This window comes from Dermacentor andersoni, chromosome 6 (genome assembly GCF_023375885.2).
Source record: "Dermacentor andersoni chromosome 6, qqDerAnde1_hic_scaffold, whole genome shotgun sequence".
NCBI classification, from domain to species: Eukaryota; Metazoa; Arthropoda; class Arachnida; order Ixodida; family Ixodidae; genus Dermacentor; species Dermacentor andersoni.
In genome coordinates this window covers 166,757,595-166,776,343 of record NC_092819.1, presented here as the reverse complement: position 1 = coordinate 166,776,343, position 18,749 = coordinate 166,757,595, and the positions used below count along the sequence as shown (strand labels likewise).

Sequence of the window (18,749 nt, the reverse complement as noted above, 5' to 3'; positions counted from 1 at the left end):
AGTAAAAAAAGGGCATTACAATTCAACTGATAAGTGTCACTCAATGGCATGATGAATATGTGTATGCATGCACATGAAGAATGTTTATTATATGGGTTATATCTGTCAATTGCAGATGTCCACTTATTGGTTCTTTACCCAACTATACTACAGTCATAGAACTCTATCATAGGACAGCAGCTATAAATTTAAAGGTTGCAGATGTACTGAGAAGCTAAATTTTCCAGAAATGAAATTCAAGTAGTGGTGTGTGAAATTTTAATAGCGTATATATTGTCACAGTCGGTAATGTGTGAAGAAGAGGACTATGATGGTGGCCTGAGAGACGACGAGGAAGAGGGTAGCTTTTTATCGCTGCTCTACGCTTGTTGGCCCAGCCATTAAAAGCCATCTGTAAATAGACGCACGCTTCTTCCTTCCCGTAACATCACTGGTGGACGTGCGGGGTAATCACTTGCGCAAGACGGAGCTCCGCAGCGGACGTAACCTGGCCACAATGTCATCCGAAGGAGAGAGTTCAACCACGGCCATGTCGTCGCCACCGACGGTCATCCTGGCCCAGCCTCGCGACCCTGGCATTTTTTCCGGGATCGACAACGTTGACGTCGATGACTGGTTGCAGAATTGCGAACAGGTCAACGCACACAACAAGTGGGACAACATGCTTATGCTGGCCAATATAATATTCTACCTCAAGAAAACGGCACGGGTCTGGTTCGAAACACACGAAGAAGAGATTACGAGTTGGGACCAGTGCAAGCAGAAGCTTAGAGATTTGTTCGGCAAGCCCGTCGGCCGCCAACGTGCTGCGAAGAAGGACCTTGGGAACCGTGTACAGACGTCCACTGAATCTTATGTTGCGTATATCCAGGACGTCCTCGCCCTTTGCCCCAAAGTGGATAACAATATGGCAGAGGCAGACAAGGTCAGCCACGTTTTAAAAGGCATCGCGGACGACGCGTTTAACCTGCTTGTTTACAAGAACGTGACAACGGTCAATGAGATCATTAACGAATGTCGCCACTTTGAAGACGCGAAGAGTCGCCGCATAGTTCAACAGTTTACGCGGTTACCCAATACCGCAGCTTCATCGACGTGCAAAGACATTTGTCCACCGCGTGAGCCCACCTCCTGCGAGAACGTCGTGCGTATTGTTCGGCGAGAAATTGAAGCAGCGTCTCCTGACACGCCAGTGACGCAGAGCTTTGACGATTCCAGGCCGCTTGTGTCTCTCATTCAGTCGGTAATTCGCCAAGAACTGGCCAATGTGGGTCTTCCGTCCATCTGCTCCGCTAGCCGTCCTGACTTTGCTTCGTCTGCTGCCTCTGCCCCTGTTCACCGGAGCCAATACGGTCCATATCCGGGCTATCGCAACCCGGCCGAATGGCGCACACATGACGATAGACCCATCTGCTTTTACTGTGGACATGTGGGACACATCTCTCGCCACTGTCGAAGTTCCTGGCCAGCTCACTCTCGACCAAGCTTTCCCGCCTACCGCCGCTCCCCGCTGAATCCTCGCCCTCCATCACTCTCCACCGAGGTTGAAGACGCTCCTGACGACGCTCGAGCCACCGTGACCAGCCGCTCGCCATCACCCCATAGTCGCCGCTCCCGTTCGCCCCAGCATCGTAGCTCTCCATCCCCAGCTTACCGTCGCCGCTCTCCGACGGGAAACTAACTGGGGCAGCTCCTGGAGGTGACGCTGCTCTAGAACCCCGGCCTGAAATTCCTCCGTTGACCCTGCCTACTAATCGGAACCTTCTGGACGTGGACGTGGATGGTTTGCCCGTTACAGCACTCATCGACACGGGAGCCCAAATTTCCATCATGAGTGCGGAGGTTCGAACGCGCTTGAAGAAAGTACTGACTCCTGCTCCAACTCGACTGCTCCAAGTCGCCGACGGTGGAACTCCGGTTGTGCTTGGAATGTGTACTGCTCGTGTCAGTGTCGCCGGTCACCACACGTCCGTGTTCTTTAGTGTGCTCGAACGTTGCCCTCACAATGTGATCCTCGGAATCGACTTTCTGGCCGCCCATTCTGCTCTGATTTACTGTTCCGCTGGCGTTGTACAACTTGACCTACCCCTACCTGTTCCCATTGACCTTCCTGCTCAAGCTCCAACTCAGCTTTGTTCCGCGGATTTTATACGCCTGCCATCTCTTGCAGCAACCTGCATCCCTGTCTTAGCCTGCCCACCTGTACCTGACGGAGACTACGTCCTTACTCCCGCGACTTCAGTCCTGCTTTCTCACAATGTCTCCTTTCCGCACACCATCGTTTCTGTTGCGGACAATCAGACATGTCTTCCCATCCTAAATTTCGGACAGTGCCCACAAGTAGTTCCTCGAGGCATGTCTCTTGCCACATTGTCACCGACGCACGAATGCCACTTTTCCGCTCTATCTGCTGCGCCGTCTTCGACCAATGCTCATTCTGCGCCTTCTACATCAGCCCCGACCGACGACTTTACAAGGATGATTGCACCGGACCTCTCAACCCAACAAGCCGCAGAGCTCCATTGCCTCCTCGAGTCCTACTCCGACATTTTCGACCTGAACGATCGCCCTTTGTGTCAAACTACGGTCGTGAAGCATCGTATAAATACCGGCGATGCAGCACCTGTTCGCCGACGCTCATACCGAGTGTCGCCTTCTGAGCGACACGTTATCCAGAGCGAGGTTGACAAGATGCTTGCCAAAGGGATTATTGAACACTCTTCCAGCCCGTGGGCGTCCCCTATTGTTCTCGTCAAAAAGAAGGATAACAGCTGGCGATTCTGCGTTGACTATCGTCATCTCAACACGATCACCAAGAAAGATGTATATCCACTTCCCCGCATTGACGATGCTCTGGATTGTCTCCACGGTGCCACTTATTTTTCTCCTATAGACCTTCGCTCTGGATATTGGCAAATTGCCGTGGATGAGATGGACCGTGAAAAAACCGCATTCGTCACACCAGACGGCCTATATCAGTTCCGGGTAATGCCTTTTGGCTTGTGCAATGGCCCGGCGACCTTTGAACGGATGATGGACATGCTCTTGCGTGGCTGGAAATGGTCCATCTGTTTGTGCTACTTGGATGATGTCATCGTATTCTCTTCAACTTTTGCGACTCATCTTGAAAGACTTTCATCTGTTCTTTCTGTTTTTCGCACCGCTGGCTTGCAGCTCAACTCATCCAAGTGCCACTTCGGTCACCGCCAAATAACCATGCTCGAACACCTCGTCGATTCGTCAGGCATTCGCCCCGACCCCGCTAAAGTTCATGCTGTGCAGAATTTCCCCGTACCAACTTGTGCCAAAGATCTTCACAGCTTTATTGGCCTTTGCTCATACTTCCGCAAGTTTGTGGAAAATTTCGCCCATGTTGCCCGTCCCCTGACTGACCTCCTGAAGAAAGACGTTCCTTTCTGTTGGGGCTCTGAACAAGTGTCTGCTTTCTCGCAGCTCATCACGCTGCTCACCACACCTCCTGTTCTCGCCCATTTTGACGCCTCCGCTCCGACAGAAATCCGCACTGACGCTATAGTGGCTACGGCATCGGCGCAACTTTAGCTCAACGCCAATGTGGGCACGACCACGTCATCGCCTACGCCAGCCGCCTCCTCTCTCCCGCAGAGCGCTATTACTCGATTACAGAGCTCGAGTGTGTCGCCTTCATTTTGGCGGTGGGCAAGTTGAGACCCTATATATATGGTCGGCCATTTACAGTTACAACCGACCACCACGCCCTTTGTTGGCTTTCCTCCCTCAAGGATCCCACCGGACGCCTCGGTCGCTGGGCCCTACGGCTGCAGGAATACACATACGCTGTGGTCTACAAGTCGGGTCGTCTACATCAGGACGCCGACTGCCTGTCTCGTCATCTCGTCGATGTACCGGACGGCTTAGTGGATGTCACACCGATCTGCGTTCTTTCGCTCTCTGCCTTGCAAGACATAGGCGCTGAACAATGACGCGATGAGTCGTTACGCCCCATTATCAAACGCCTGCTCTCTGATCCGTCTGACCCATCCCTTCACATGTTCGTACTACAAAATGGCATCCTGTATCGCCGCAACATGCACCCAGACAAGCCCGAGCTCCTAACCGTCATTCCGTCTCATCTGCGACAGATTGTACTGCAGCAACTGCACGACGTTCCCACCGCTGGACACCTTGGCGTTACACGGACCTATGACCGAATTCGGCGACGGTTTTTCTGGCCCCATCTCAACCGCACCGTTCGGTGCTATGTTGCCGCGTGTGAGTCGTGTCAACGCCGGAAAAAACCAGCTGTGCCTCCTGCCGGACAGCTGCAGCCTTTGGATATACCGGCCGACCCTTTCTTTGGCGTTGATCTCCTCGGACCATTCCCTATATCGAATGACGGAAATAGGTGGATTGCTGTCGCTACGGGCTATACAACTCGCTATGCCATTACTAGAGCCCTACCGACCAGCTGCGCTACAGACATCGCTGATTTCTTGCTTCACGACGTTATCTTGCACCACGGTGCACCTCGTCAACTTCTCACCGATCGCGGCAGATACTTTCTTTCCAAAGTCATAGACGACCTACTTCGAATATGTGCTACTAAACACAAACTCACAACCGCTTACCAGCCTCAAACTAACGGTCTTACCGAACGCCTGAACCGCACATTAACTGACATGCTAGCAATGTATGTTTCCTCTGATCATCGCGAATGGGACATTGCTCTACCATTTCTCACGTTCGCCTACAATTCCTCGCGCCACGACACAGCTGGCTATTCCCCCTCCTATCTCCTCTTCGGCCGTGAGCCAACTTTGCCTTTCGAGACACTCCTCTCGACCACGCTCGACTCGCCGACAGAGTACACTCGGGATGTCATAACCACAGCGACCCAAGCACGCCAGATTGCCCGCATTCGTCTTTCTGCTTCACAGACACGCCAGAAGTGCCGTTACGACCAGCGCCATCACGACGTGCATTACGTACCAGGTGCTCTTGTGCTAGTCTGGTATCCAACTCGGCGTGTTGGTCTTTCGGAGAAATTCCTCTCGCGATACTATGGCCCTTACTGCATCCTTCGCCAGGTGACCCCTGTCACATTAGAAGTGTCTCCGCTGGATGCCACGGTGCCTTCACCTCTCTCTGACATCATCCACGTCAGCCGCCTCAAACCTTACCTCTCTCGGACAGATGAGCCGCACCAATAAGGTGCTTTTTTCGACGGGGGTGATGTCACAGTCGGTAATGTGTGAAGAAGAGGACTATGATGGTGGCCTGAGAGATGACGAGGAACAGGGTAGCTTTTTATTGCTGCACTACGCTTGTTGGCCCAGCCATTAAAGCCATCTGTAAATAGACGCACGCTTCTTCCTTCCCGTAATAATATTAATGTCCTATTAGAGTCGTTTGTTGAATCAGATTTGTCTTTGGTAGTATTAAATTCAGAGTCAAAAGTTACTATTTGTGCACCCCTACAAAATAGACAGCATAGTGCAGGTGGTTGGGCTGTTTTATTGGTATAGAAATCACACACACTTCTGGCGTAGGTGCTTTGCTGCATCGGCACACCCGCTAGTAGAGCCCGCTCAGCCCAGGTGCACGGTATCGGGAGATCACATCAATCGAGTTTCAGAGTTGCGGTACAGTGAAATGGTAAAAGAAGTGGTAGTACAGAATGTTCGCTTTAAGAAATGTACATGTGCTCACCGCTGTCAGCACAGATCGCTCAACCGTTACGGTTACAATGGCCATCGCACTCGTGCATAGCCTTGCGCAGAGCCATCAGACGTTTTCGTTGCTTTCGCGAAGGACAGTTTCTCTACTTCCCCATGACATAGGCATCCAATGCCAAGTCTTCACACTGGCCTTTGGAATAAGATCACAGGCTCTGCACAAGCAGGAACTGCATAAACAGATTATTTGCTAAAATACTTCTTTCTAGCAGTCATCAGTTTATATAGCATAAATTGTGCACACGTCTGCCTTTATCGCGCTGCCGTGCTTTTTCTTTCTTTTTCAGTTTTTCTGCTGAATTCTGAGAATTTCGAGCACGTGTGAACTGTTGCACATACAATGCATCACAAGAAATGGCGTTAAAACTCTACTCGATCGACTGCCATGCATTGCAACAAGCAGACAGCAATCACTGCACTAAATTGGTACGATGATTACTCGAAAAAGAAAGTGGGTAATGTGGGTGTTCGAGCATTATGCAAGTGCAATGATTACGCGGGTAAATATGATATATCTTTGTGCGAGAAGACCACCTACTGGAAATCTTGTGTTTCAAAACTTCACTGGGCGTCGGAATACATGACGTTCGGTTTGTTGCACACGCCTTGGCATGCTGCAGGTCACACAGCCAACCGCGCTTTTCACTGCAGTCTGGGAAATAAAGGCTCACTCATTGTTTGCTGCTCATCCTATCATTCAATCGGTGGCGCGTAGAATAGGGCAAGCGCAGTACTCTGCCAAACACGCCGCGCCTCATCGTGTGGGGAAAGCAAGTTTGCAGATATCATCGTACGAGCCTCGCAAATAGAAGAAAGCAAGGGCAAGTTCTGCGTGCACTTCAAGAACACTTCCACAGTCTCCTGTGAACAAAAGTGAACAAGGAATCTTATTTTATCGGCAATTTTCCTGGGCACTACAGCACAATGGCAAACCTAACCTGCTGTCTAGCTGGCATGCAGTCATGATGTATCATGCGTAGCACTTTCTTTCTCTCTTTCATTTGCTTTTTTTTCTCCTAGCAGCCACAATTGAGTGAGTTGCCTTAGCACTACATTGGAGGCCTGGTTGCAGACATGTGTGCTTGAAGAAATGTGGGGTAGGCACGGCGACAAGACTGAGCGAAACACTCAAGCATGGAGAAAGAATCCATCTGCGTTTTCCCCCCTTTGTAATGTTGAGTGGCACCACATTTGACAAATGTTCGAACTGACATGGAACAGCTTGACATTTTTTTGCACAGATGATGCCAACAGCAAAAACCCCCGATTTATTATTTATGGGAAATCTTTTGTTTCAAGCACTGATTAGCAAAAATCGTGAGTGCTAGTAAGGACAGGACACTGTATGGCTCTACAAAAGGGCAACACTAGTTGTAAATTAGCGTGTGCATGAAAAAGAATGTCAATTTGCATGGACCTGGCCATGCAGAAAAATTAGCTAAATTCACTGCTCCCTTGCAGATTTCTTAATAAACGTACAACAAGCTTCTCTACACAGAATCGGAGAGAAGGGCTTGCGGCTTCATTATTGAAAATTTAGAAGTTCCAGCTTGAATAGTATTGCCCCTTCTTCAGTAATGCGTGATCAATCATAGCCACAAATTGCCAATTTGAAGTAATAATAACTCATGAACTGTTTATCAGAACACAAAACAACTTCGCACAGATGATAAGAGCACTGTTGCCTAGAAAACCACTAAATATTGTTGTTCTGAGTTGAAAAGCCAAACAGATATTAAACCAAAATTTTTATTGTTTTGGCCATTTTTATTATAGCCTACATAAATTACAATTGATTTACACGCAATATGTCTTCATAGAAACCCTGTATAACATTTAATTTAGAGGCACAGCAAACTTCAATTTCATGTCAGTTTTGCCAGAAATGTAGTACAACGGAGGCTAGTACAGCAAAAATGCAATTTTTTGCTCAGACTGTTTTGACTGCCATTAGGTAACGCTTCAAGCTAGGCGATAGTACTAGGTGTCACTGGAAATCGCAGAAAGTAAGCTTCCAAATTCAATATAGTTCAGATCCGTCCAATGAGACCAAAAGCACAGTGTGTCCGCGAACAAGGGCTAAAATGTGGAGCACATGCTGCAGGAATGGGACCACCATTTTAACTTACTAGAAATATTGCTGGTGGCTAAATTTCTCTAGTGGCTTTGCTAAGCTTATAGATCTTACAATGCAAGGCCATCAGAATCAACACCCTTTATTATTTCCTGCATAAGAAGCATAACGTGCTCCGTAGTTGTGTCTAATTCGCATGTGCCCCAGTGCATGATTACAGAGATGAAACTCACTGTAATTTTTTGTTTTTAGCATAGCGGGCAGCCAAAGATAAGAAACGAAAACAAAACCCCTCAAAATCCCAAAGTGAGGTGGGGGATGGCCATATTTTACCATCGTACTGTAAGAATAGTGTAATTTTATCTCCTGTTAGTATCATACAGTAGTCAAGGCTGCCTTTATTTGTGCTGCATGTGAAAAAATGCCAAATACAATTGAACCCGGCTATATCGAACTCGCAAGAAAAAGCTGATCAGTTGGATACAGAGCATAATGCGATATAAGCTTGCTAAATAATTGGATGTCATAAAAGCACATACCATTTATAAAATCACTTTATTGATGAAACTAGCTTAGTTTCACATGTAATAGTCCTGCATTTTCTTCTGCTTGGGCGATTTCGGTGCCTCCGATGCACGCACTTCCCCACATTGTCTAAGGAGTCAGAGCAGCTGAGGCCGCAACCTCCCGCATTTGCACAGAAGCACTGGACTAGTGCGAGCGCACCAATCACTTCAGAGGATGTGGGCAAAAGACCATCGTTGCTTTCCTCATTGTGCCTACTTTCACTTGTGCTCGGTACGATGTCGGCAATGTAGTCTTTGTTTTCAGGCTCTCTCGTGGTCGCGACACCATCATTTTCACTCACAAGCTCATCCACTACTGATTCATCAACAGCTTCTGCAAATTCTGACAGCTCGCTCCAAACTTTGGGAACACCAGCAACGGCTTCGTCACATTCATCAGAATTTACAGTCATCATCGAGCACGCGGAAGCCGGCACGGCTGAAACAATTTCGGATAAACCACTCGTACACGGCCATACACGTACGTACGCGTCGGCCGCCACGGGCACCGGGTCGCGAGTTAGGCCGCTTTAGCCCTAATCTCCCTCTTATTCTTCAAGATCGTGCTGAGAGTGCTCCTCGGAATCTTGCACGCTGCGGGGACATCCGACTTCGCACCGCATTTGACCCGATTTACGATTTCGAGCTTCACGAAGAAAGGCAAATTCTGCCGCTTCATCACGGCAGCACTGCAGGAGAAGGCCCAAAAGGCGCACACACAATGAACCAGAAAAGCGGCGAGACAACTCGCACTTTCGCCATCTTGCACGATGAGGGCACGAGAGCCTCTGATTGGCTGTCTGAGCAAGCGCTGCGGGTGGGCCAGGATCATTTCTTGTAGGGGGGTGTCAACGGCTCGTCTGAGGCAGTGCAGTCGCAGTAGGAAGAGCGGTTGGATGGAGCCGTGCCGCCGAGTTTCCGGTCCATCGCGAGGGAAAGCCAACTTCTGGAGGCACTTTTCTGCCGCTTGACATTCGATATATCAGGAGTTGCTGCTATGTTTGTTCGATGTAAGTGTAATTTTTGCTATAAATACTGATTGTAACTATACCGTGTTCATAAATTGCTCGATATATAGAATAATTCTATGTAAACGGGTTCGATATAGTCAGGTTCGACTGTACTTTTGTTTCTACAATGGCAACATGGCTGCGTCTTGAATGCTGCAAACCTGTGACAAGTTAACTTCGTGATAACACATTCTGAGCAAAGATGTTATGGCACAGACAGCACAAAGATCTTTGACCACAAGTTAACTTCCTCATAACAAAATTATGAGAAAAGATGTCCTGGTATAGCCAGCATGAAGCAAGCGGACACGAACAAAGACCATTTGTTGGTCTGTTCATGTCCTTGGCTGCTTTCTAGTGCCAGCTAAGCATGAGATCTAAGCATCAACTTGCCCAACAAGAAGCTCTGTGAAGAGAGATCTTTAATCCATTTAGGATGGCAAGAAAAGCTCTGACCAGTTTACTTTTGCACAGACCCACTCTTGTCACCGCATTCTAAATTAACACTCTGAGCAATACATTGCCTTGGTTGGATATATCCAACGAGCACATTAAAGAGCATCTTGCAGGCCCCGAGCAACTTCTTTGTCTCTCCTAATGCGGTAGTCAGTACTATTAGTCGACAAGGCGCAATGTTTACGGAGAACGAAATTGAAATAAGCTTTCTAAATCGCAGGAATAAAATGGCCCTTTCTCTCGCCGAGTCATAGTGATGTCAGGTGATAGAACGATGGCACCACTGGCACTTCCAGTGGTGGTCTTCGCACCTAAAATGTATCACCCTAACCCTACACTTTGTTCCTCAACGATTCACCCTTTCACCTCCTCTAGTCTCAATCATCGTCCACACTATAACATATTCATTTCCCTCTTAAACCAGCAAAGAAAGGACTAACTTATTCTCGTCGTGTATATTGATGTCAGAGATGCTTCAGTCAAATGCCTCCAGGAAGTTCCTCCTCTTAAATCTGGTACTCTAATTTCTAAATTCATTTGTCTGTGCATTTGCATGTAAGCTCACCAATATGTGTTTATTTTCGTCCCACTAAATATTTTTTGAATACTGTATTGCTCATTTTATATGTATAAATTTATTTTACCTTGAGGATAAAATACATAAGTGAAATGAACAGAAACTTTCATTATGTCAAATCAACTTCTATGGTTAGCGTTGCATAATCTGAACCAGAGTTGTCATGGACAAAAATGCCACTAGGAGAAAAAAGCTATGCACAAATGTATCTTCTTCTTATATAGGATTTTCTTTCCCTTTAAGCTCCACATCGCTTAATACCCATGCAAGCTTTCTTTTCTTTTATTATTATTATTTTTCATTTTCCCTATAATACACTTTAAAACTACCAAAAAAATTATTCTATTTTCTGGCAAAACTAATCATATTGTCACGTAGTAGTGACGGTGAACAAAGCAGGAAAACTGTGAATGATGAAACTAGCGTTTTATTGGGCGAACCTGTACCCTCAAGAACAGGCTACACTGAAACAACAACGATAGTGGCGAACACAGTCGGCGATCTTCAAAAGTCTGATATGTCGGTCAAGGGCATTGGCTTTCATACATTAGTCATTGAAGGGCCCAGATTAATCGCCAGAAAGTTCTACACAATTCGCGTCGCACAAGTAATCCCATTACACAAGCTTAGGTGACAACAGACAGCCCATAGAACTGTCGTTAACATTCGAGAAACTTCCGATACAGGCGGACGTGTCCCACGCTGAGCGATAACATTTGCTAGATGGTGAAAAGTGGTCACCCAATAAAAATAAACAAGTACGGATGTCAATATTATCTGCTACGGTCTCTGGAGAGGGTTAAAGGGCTGCTTAATGATCACCAAGCCACAACAATTATGGAAATCGGAGCAACGTCATCCTCCTCTTTCTCCACTCATGCTTCCCACATATTTTTTCTTCAGCGACCCTTTGTAACGTTACTCCTCCCCCAGACCAAGCCCTCCAGTCAAGTCACTCCTGCGTGTGAACGGCTTCAGGCGGGCAACAGGCGTCCCCTCAGTTTTGCGTAAACAGCGGCCATTGAAATGAGCCAGCCGTGCAATCATGTAGTTCACCTCACTTTGACGATCGAGGATAACGAACGGCCCCGCATAGTCGGCAAGCAACTTTTGGTTCAAGCCACGTCTGCATATTAGAGTCCACAGCCACACGAAGTCACCAGGAACATAGGTAACATGTTGGTGGTGACAGTCGTAGCGTGTTTTAGAGTGGCCTTGTGCGGTCAATGTACGTAAGCGAGCAAGTCGACGAGCCTCTTCTGCACGACACAAAGTCTCCGCCACAGACAAATCATCATGGATGACAAAAGAAGAGATAGTGTCCAGCGTATGACGAGGTGGGTGCGCGTAAAGAAGGAAGAAAGGGCTGAAACCTGTTGTTTCGTGTTTTGCAGAGTTGAGAGCATATGTCACGAACGGTAATACTTCATTCCAGTTCTTATGGTCCGAAGCGACGTACATTGATAGCATGTTAATCAATGTTCGGTTTGTGCGCTCGGTGAGCCCATTAGTTTGTGGATGATAAGCTGTTGAGTGTCGGAACGTGGAGGCACATGAACACTGTAATACTTCCACAATATCGGCAATAAATTGGCGACCATGGTCACTTATTATCACACGAGGCAGCCTGTGTTGGAGTATGATTGAATGCAGAAAAAACTGGGAAACCTGGGCTGCAGTGGCGGAGGATAGAGCTGCCGTCTCACAATACTGCGTCAGGTAGTCAGCACACACAATCATCCGCCGGTTGCCTCTTGAAGAATGTGGAAACTGTCCGATCAGGTCTATGCTGACTTTTTCGAAAGGGGAACTGCAGGGCTTTATTGGCTGCAGGTGACCAACTGTGGCTGAGGTAGGTCGCTTGTGGCTCTGGCACTGTGTACGACTGGCCACATAGGTGTCAATTGAGGCCAGTAGAATCTTTCTTTGGTACGACTAAGTGTTCGCGCGGTCCCTAAGTGACCTGAGGTCGAGTCATTGTGCGTAACACAGAACAGATGTGGAAAGAGACTCCGGAACCACAAGTAGAAAGCGGGCGCCAGTCATTGAGAAGTTCCTCTTGTAAAAAAAGACCATCTCGAACGCAAAATCAACCTGAGGTTATAGGCCCTTGTGTGACAGAGAAAAGAGCATTCAAGCTTGAGTCTTTGCACTGCTCTGCGGCAAATGTCAAGGCATGGGTAAGTTAGGCAAAAGGGAAACTATAAGGTCATCAAAGTTGTCGGCTTCACAATCTGTCGTACGTAGTGGCATCCTAGAAAGGTAATCCACGTCAGCGTGTCGACGGCCACTCTTGTAAGAAATAGTGAACACATATTCCTGTAGATGCAGGGCGCATTGTGCGAGGTGAGTGGACGGGTCACAAACATTGACCAGCCAGCACGAAGAATGGTAATCTGTAGCGATGGTGAACGGGCGACCATAGACGTCCGAGCAAAACCGTTGCACAGCAAATACTATTGCTTCTTGTTCCGTCACAGTGTAGTTCCGTTCTGCCTTGCTTAAAGAATGGCTTGCGTATGCGACGACATGTTTGTTCCTAGAGTGCTGAATGAGGATGGCACCGATGTCGACGCCACTTGCATCTGGGTGAATCTGTTCGTGACGAAAGATCAAAGTGCCAAAGTATTGGCTGTGAAGTTAACAAAAATTTCAGCTGGCGAAGAGCAGCTTCACACTCCGGGGTCCACTGAAACAGTGTTCTTACACAGAAGATTCGTCAACGGGTGAGCGACATCTGCGAAACCAGGTACGAACCACAGGAAATATGAGCAGAGCCCTACAAAGCTACAAAGCTGCTTGACAGATTTAGGTTGCTCGAATGATTCAACGGCCGCCATCTACTGTAGGTCAGGTCTAATGCCATTTTTATCAACAAGATGTCTTAACACCACAGTTTGTTTGGCGCCCGCCAAAACAACATTTTTCGGAATTCAGTTCGAGACCAGCCTTTTCGATGCAATCCAGTACAATAACGAGACGAGCTTTGTGCACCTGAAATGTGCATCCAAGAATTACGAAATCATCAAGGTAGCACATACAACTCTTCCATTTCAAAACGCACAGTATAGTATCCATGAATCTTTTGAATGTCGCCGGCGCATTGCACAATCCGAATGGCATGATGTTGAATTCGTAAAACCCATCAGTCGTAACGAATGCAGTCTTTTCCTTGTCAGCAGGGTGCATCGGTATTTGCCAATAACCTGCTCTCAGATCCGCGGAAGAAAAGTAGGAAGCGGAATGCAGACAGTTGATGGCATCACCAATGCAGAGCAACGGATAGACGTCTTTCTTGGTAATAGAATTCAGTCAGCAGTAATCAACGCATCATCTCCCCGTACCAGCTTTCTTCTTCACAAGAATGATGGGAGTGACCCAGGGACTTGCCGATTCTTGAATTGCTCCTTTTCCTAGCATCTCTTGCACTTGTTCGTTGATGATGCTGCGCTCTGACGGTGCCACTCTGTAATGTTTCTACAGTATGGGATGCGCCAAAGCGGTGTTGATCCGATGACGTATTCGAGACGCTGGAATTACAGGAATTTTGCAGCTTTTCGAAAAGTTGAACACTTTCGTGTGCTTGAAGAGAACGCCCAGGAGTGTATGACGTTCGCTTTGACTAAGTGACTAAGTTGTGAATCTTCTGAACCTTGAGAATGTTCATTATCCCCTGTAGGAGCAACAAGTGCAACCAGCGTCGCAGAGAATTCAGGTTTAAATACAGTGAGTTTCATGCCACGAGGCAACACTACATGCGCAATTGAACTGTTAATGGTCCACACACTTGCGCTTCCTTTGACTACAGACACCATGCAATGGGGAATTAAATGGTGGTGTTGTTTTTTTTTTCCACACAAGCCAATTGAGTCGGTTCCAGCGTGGCATCGAACATTGCAAGGTTGTTACTAGAAGAGGTTACTGGAACGCACACAGGAGAAAATGCAGGAACGACCATGTCCTCGGAGACGACAAAGAAGCATTCATCACGTGATGAATTCTCCAAGAGCGCAGCTGGGAAACTACCGGAGATGGAAAGGGGCCCACTTCTACAGTCAACAGTTGCCCCACACTCCTGAAAAAAATTCCCAATATAACGTCATGTGTGGATCGTGTAATAACTGCGAATTCTGTGAGAAACACTTTACCACACAAACACACGTCCACAGAACAGACTCCCACCAGGACACAACGCATCACCACTCACACTGTGGAATGTCGCACCACGGCTTAAGGGGGGACACAGGTCTTAGAGACCGAAAAATCGTGGAAAAATTACTTGTTTGAAAAAATTATCTTTGGATTCTAGTGTCTGATGCATCATCTCAGAAATTTCCAAGCACCTTGGACAAATATTTTCGTAATAATGGTGTTTTATACCGCGTTGGCGAGCTGTACTTTTACTGACAAACGCGCAAAAAAGTGCCTTGTTCCGTGACGCGCAATTGCCGTTCTAACTTTCAGAATGCAGCCATCTTGGTCTTGTTTGAAAGAGCAACTTTTCTTGTTTAGTTCTTGTGCCCTCACTACTCTGTGTGCTGAATGGCTATGAAGAAAAAGTCTGCAAAAAAGTAGTTCCCATGCGCAATTCCATTCGTCGACTGTGGCACGTAACCGTAATAACGCCATGCCATTGGCGGATTTTCACCGTCGTCTGCTCGGGCATGTGAAACTCGGCACGAAACTATATCAAATTCAGTTTGCTACAAGCTATATATTCGGCGAATAGAACAAGAGGAGTTTTAAACTTTCGTAAGTGCGCAGTAGTTTTAGAAGATGCCGGCAACAGTTTGCTATCCGTGCCAAGCCCCGCCAGTGTCTCCCCCCGTGACTGCAGGATAGGCTTTGCAGATTAAAGTGCTTTTGGCAGCGACCGGTGTTCATGCGGCATTCCAGCACTACCAATGCACCCCAATGATTTGGAGAAAGTGAAGAAGGCACAAGAAAAATGGCAGGACTTTGCTTCAATGCCAGCTACCAAGCAAAAATCGGATTTTCTCCCTCACGCTGTTGAGGTTGCGGCTGGCTCGGATGCGTGGTAGATGGGGTTCGTTACCTTAAGTCGCGATTCTATAATTGCTCTGCTGTCTTGTTTGAAACGCAAGTTGCGGTGCGGCAGCGGGCAAAGGTGAACATGACTGCGGTCTCCCCAAAGAGATAGTCATGTCGTGTGCAATATGCGGCGATGCCGCATTGGCGCGGAGTTCGCCGCACGCGAGCAGCAGCCAAACGTGCACTCCATTTCTCGTAAACTCTCTCGCTGTGCACAAAATGCGGAGTACCGTTCCTTCGCAAATAGCATTAAATGATTTTTTTTTTTTTGCCAATGAAATATATTCATCTCGTGCGCGATCTTCGGTGGTGCTGCGTCAAACAAACATGCAACCCATTCTTCGTGAACAATCTCGCTGCACACGAAATGTGGAGCACCGGTAATCAGCAAATGACACTTTTTTTTTTTCGGTAACAAACGTTTCACAATAGGGCATAAATGCTGGGGCATGTGCTAGGGGCATACTAGCCTGTTAACTGGTACGCTGCAAATACTTCATTATATTCCTGAATAAATTAAGCTGTCTGTTTTTCTCCGCACAAACTTTTCGCTCGCCTGTTTGTGGCAACATTAATACACCTGTAATATTTTTGTATGTATATGAAGCTAAATGAATTAAGCTTGAAGTGCTGCCAGCAGATTACTACGAGGCTTAGGAGTCAATTCTGAATGCAAATATGTAAATAGCAATGCACTGAGCAAAGCTTTTTTTTTCTCATTTTTCTCAAAACATGGTTTTTAGTCACTTTGCTTGGTTGCTGTATCAATATCTTTGGATCTAAAACGGCTAGAGCTATTATTTCTTTTGTGGCACAAAGTTAAATGTATTAAGAATGCAATGCTGAGAGCATTCTTTTTTAAATTTTCAGCTACAAATTTTTTTTATTTACATTTACATTTGCTCTTATTATTGATACTGTGAACACGGAACTTCAATGGGCTGTAAAATGACAAATAATTGTTCAATTTAGAATCTGTTTGCAGCATTGCTATCCTTATGCACTCTAGTATCCAAGTATATGTTGTTTGCAACTTTCCCTTTAGCAGCTACATTTTAACTGTTCCAACAAACAATAGAAGGTAATTATTAATTATCTCAGCAACTACTATGTATATGCAAAATGCAATTAGATATTTAAAATAAACACGAAACACTGAATAAGCATATGCAGTTTTCTCAGACTTTATAAAGAAATAACAATGTTATCTCAACAAGCCATGTTCCCCCTTCAAGAAAACATCACTTTCAGTCCCAGACGCCTCTTAAAATTGATACTCATCACAGATATTGTCGCGCCTGTATCCACAACTGCCATGGTAGGTACGTCATCATTATGTATGTGAACTTTGTTCTTGAGCATAAACACTGACGGGGGTATATCTGTCGATAGCGCATGGCATTTTGCGGCCTTACGCCCACTGGCCGCACCGACTAGTTTTCTGGCGCGTCACCACGGCAATGGGTATCGTGGAGCATGGGGAGCTCGTGGCGGCGTTTAGCTTCGATCAGAGGCTGCCGATGGGTAGCGTAAACCGGGAGGTGTGCGTGCTGGCATTGGCGTAGAGAACGGCCAGTCAAAAGGCTGGGAAGATGTGCAAGGGCTCTCGCTGGTATGAATGGCAGTAGTGGCAAATGCGCGAGATGTGACCCGGGACGCCACAGCTGTAGCACACCAGAAGGGGTCAAGATACCTGCGGCAGCTCGGAGTAACCAGGCCTCTCAGAAGGAATTGAATGGTAGTATCGCTCTTCATGGGGACGATAGCCAGCTGACATTCGTTGAGAGAAACGTGATGAGCGAAAACGGCGTTCGTAATTGAAGGGTGCTCGATATGAGTACCCAGATCACACTGTTCCTTGGTATCCATCGACGACATCTGCTGCATTAACTGATGGCTGCTATGGAGCCGGAGCGGCCGGCGTTCGCATGCGTTCTGTTTCTGTTGCATAGCTGTCATGAAAGCCACCGGGGCAATGAGAGATTAGCTGACATCAAAGCAATTTTTCCCTTACAATCTGCCGTATTGTCGGCGAGAAGTCAGTAGGCGGCATTGTATCGACACTGGCCACTGTTGGGACGCTCAACAGATGTTCAAATTTCGGAGCTATCCGTCGCATCTTCAGCGTTTCAAATGTGCGACAGTTCTATGTACAACCCCTACTTAGACACAATGCTTATCTATTCCCTTCCTTCTGATGCTTTGCTTTCTGCAACCACCCCTTCCCATTTCACTCAACTAGTAATCGCCCCTCTCACATGTGGCTTTCCACCTTCCACCTTTGGAAGAGAAGGAAGCCATGCAAAAAACACAAGCTGCCACCTTGATGAAAACAAGTTGCAATAAAAAGTAATAATTTGGGTTAGCTGGTTCACTCTGAAATTATAAGCCAAGCAGCATACATAGACACAGTAGGAACAACACACACTGAATAATGGAAGTTTTTTTTTTGTATGCTACTTTGCGTATATATTTTTTTAAGTTGCAGAAGCTTATCATGAGTGCCGTTAGACAGTGCAACATGTATTGAAAGTCATTTCCTGCAGTTTAGGTCTGGCACAACATGAATGCCTTAGTGAAAGGCATGCCACCGCCACAAAAAAACACATCCATGAGGTCCATTCCTTCCTCTTGTACAAGTTGTGCCAAATACATTTATTTTTTTCGAACCAAACTAGTGCTTACCAAAAGGAAAGCCTTGCTGTCAGGCTTGACCTTGTGCTTCTCCATGTACTTCACCAGGGAGCAGCTGGCATAACTGCGACACCAGCACAGTATTGCTTATACAACCATAAGGGGAACCACAGAAAATCTTGGCTGTGCTGAAACACATATGAGGGGAAAACACCTTAGGAAGGCTCAGGCAAAGGATAGAGACAGAACGCACACAGCACTGAGCCCAACATTGATTGAAAGAAACAAATAAGAATAAAGAAATCCATGCTTCTGTGTGACCTGATACAGCGACCAAATCTCAACGAGAAAGATGCACTATATAACAATGTCATGAACGTTGACATCAGTTCACAGGAACACCCTTGAGGTACTGTGATCACATTTGCGAATATTACTCCAAGTGTTTCCTACATAAAAACTGTAATGAAGAAAGTTGTTTTGAAAGTGCCGCCAGTGGGCGGCATCAATGAGCCAACGTCAACAATATGCGGCATCACAGGGGCCAGAATAAAGTTAACCATCTCTTGACCTATTATCTACTATTTATTTGCCACGAAACCATGTGTTTGTCAAATGAATCAGTAATGAATAAGTAATGTCCATGAACAGAAATGCTTCTGAAAA

General features: G+C 46.7%; 1 protein-coding gene across 5 annotated transcripts in view; it reads right to left on the bottom strand.

Moving 5' to 3' along the window:
• LOC126523407 (cyclin-dependent kinase 8-like) overlaps positions 1-18,376 on the bottom strand; it is a 129,176-nt gene extending 110,800 nt beyond the window's left edge. Inside the window, exon 1 of one of the 5 annotated variants that reach the window (XR_008610724.2) lies at positions 18,135-18,376. Coding sequence is in view for 4 of the 5 variants with exons in the window: in XM_055066789.2 (XP_054922764.1) it covers positions 18,135-18,179 (45 nt within the window). In the remaining variant the exon portion in view is untranslated. The remainder of the gene's footprint in view (positions 1-18,134) is intronic. The other 4 variants (XM_055066789.2, XM_055066788.2, XM_050172030.3 and 1 more) reach the window with 4 other exon arrangements.
• Positions 18,377-18,749: the final 373 nt, after the last annotated feature.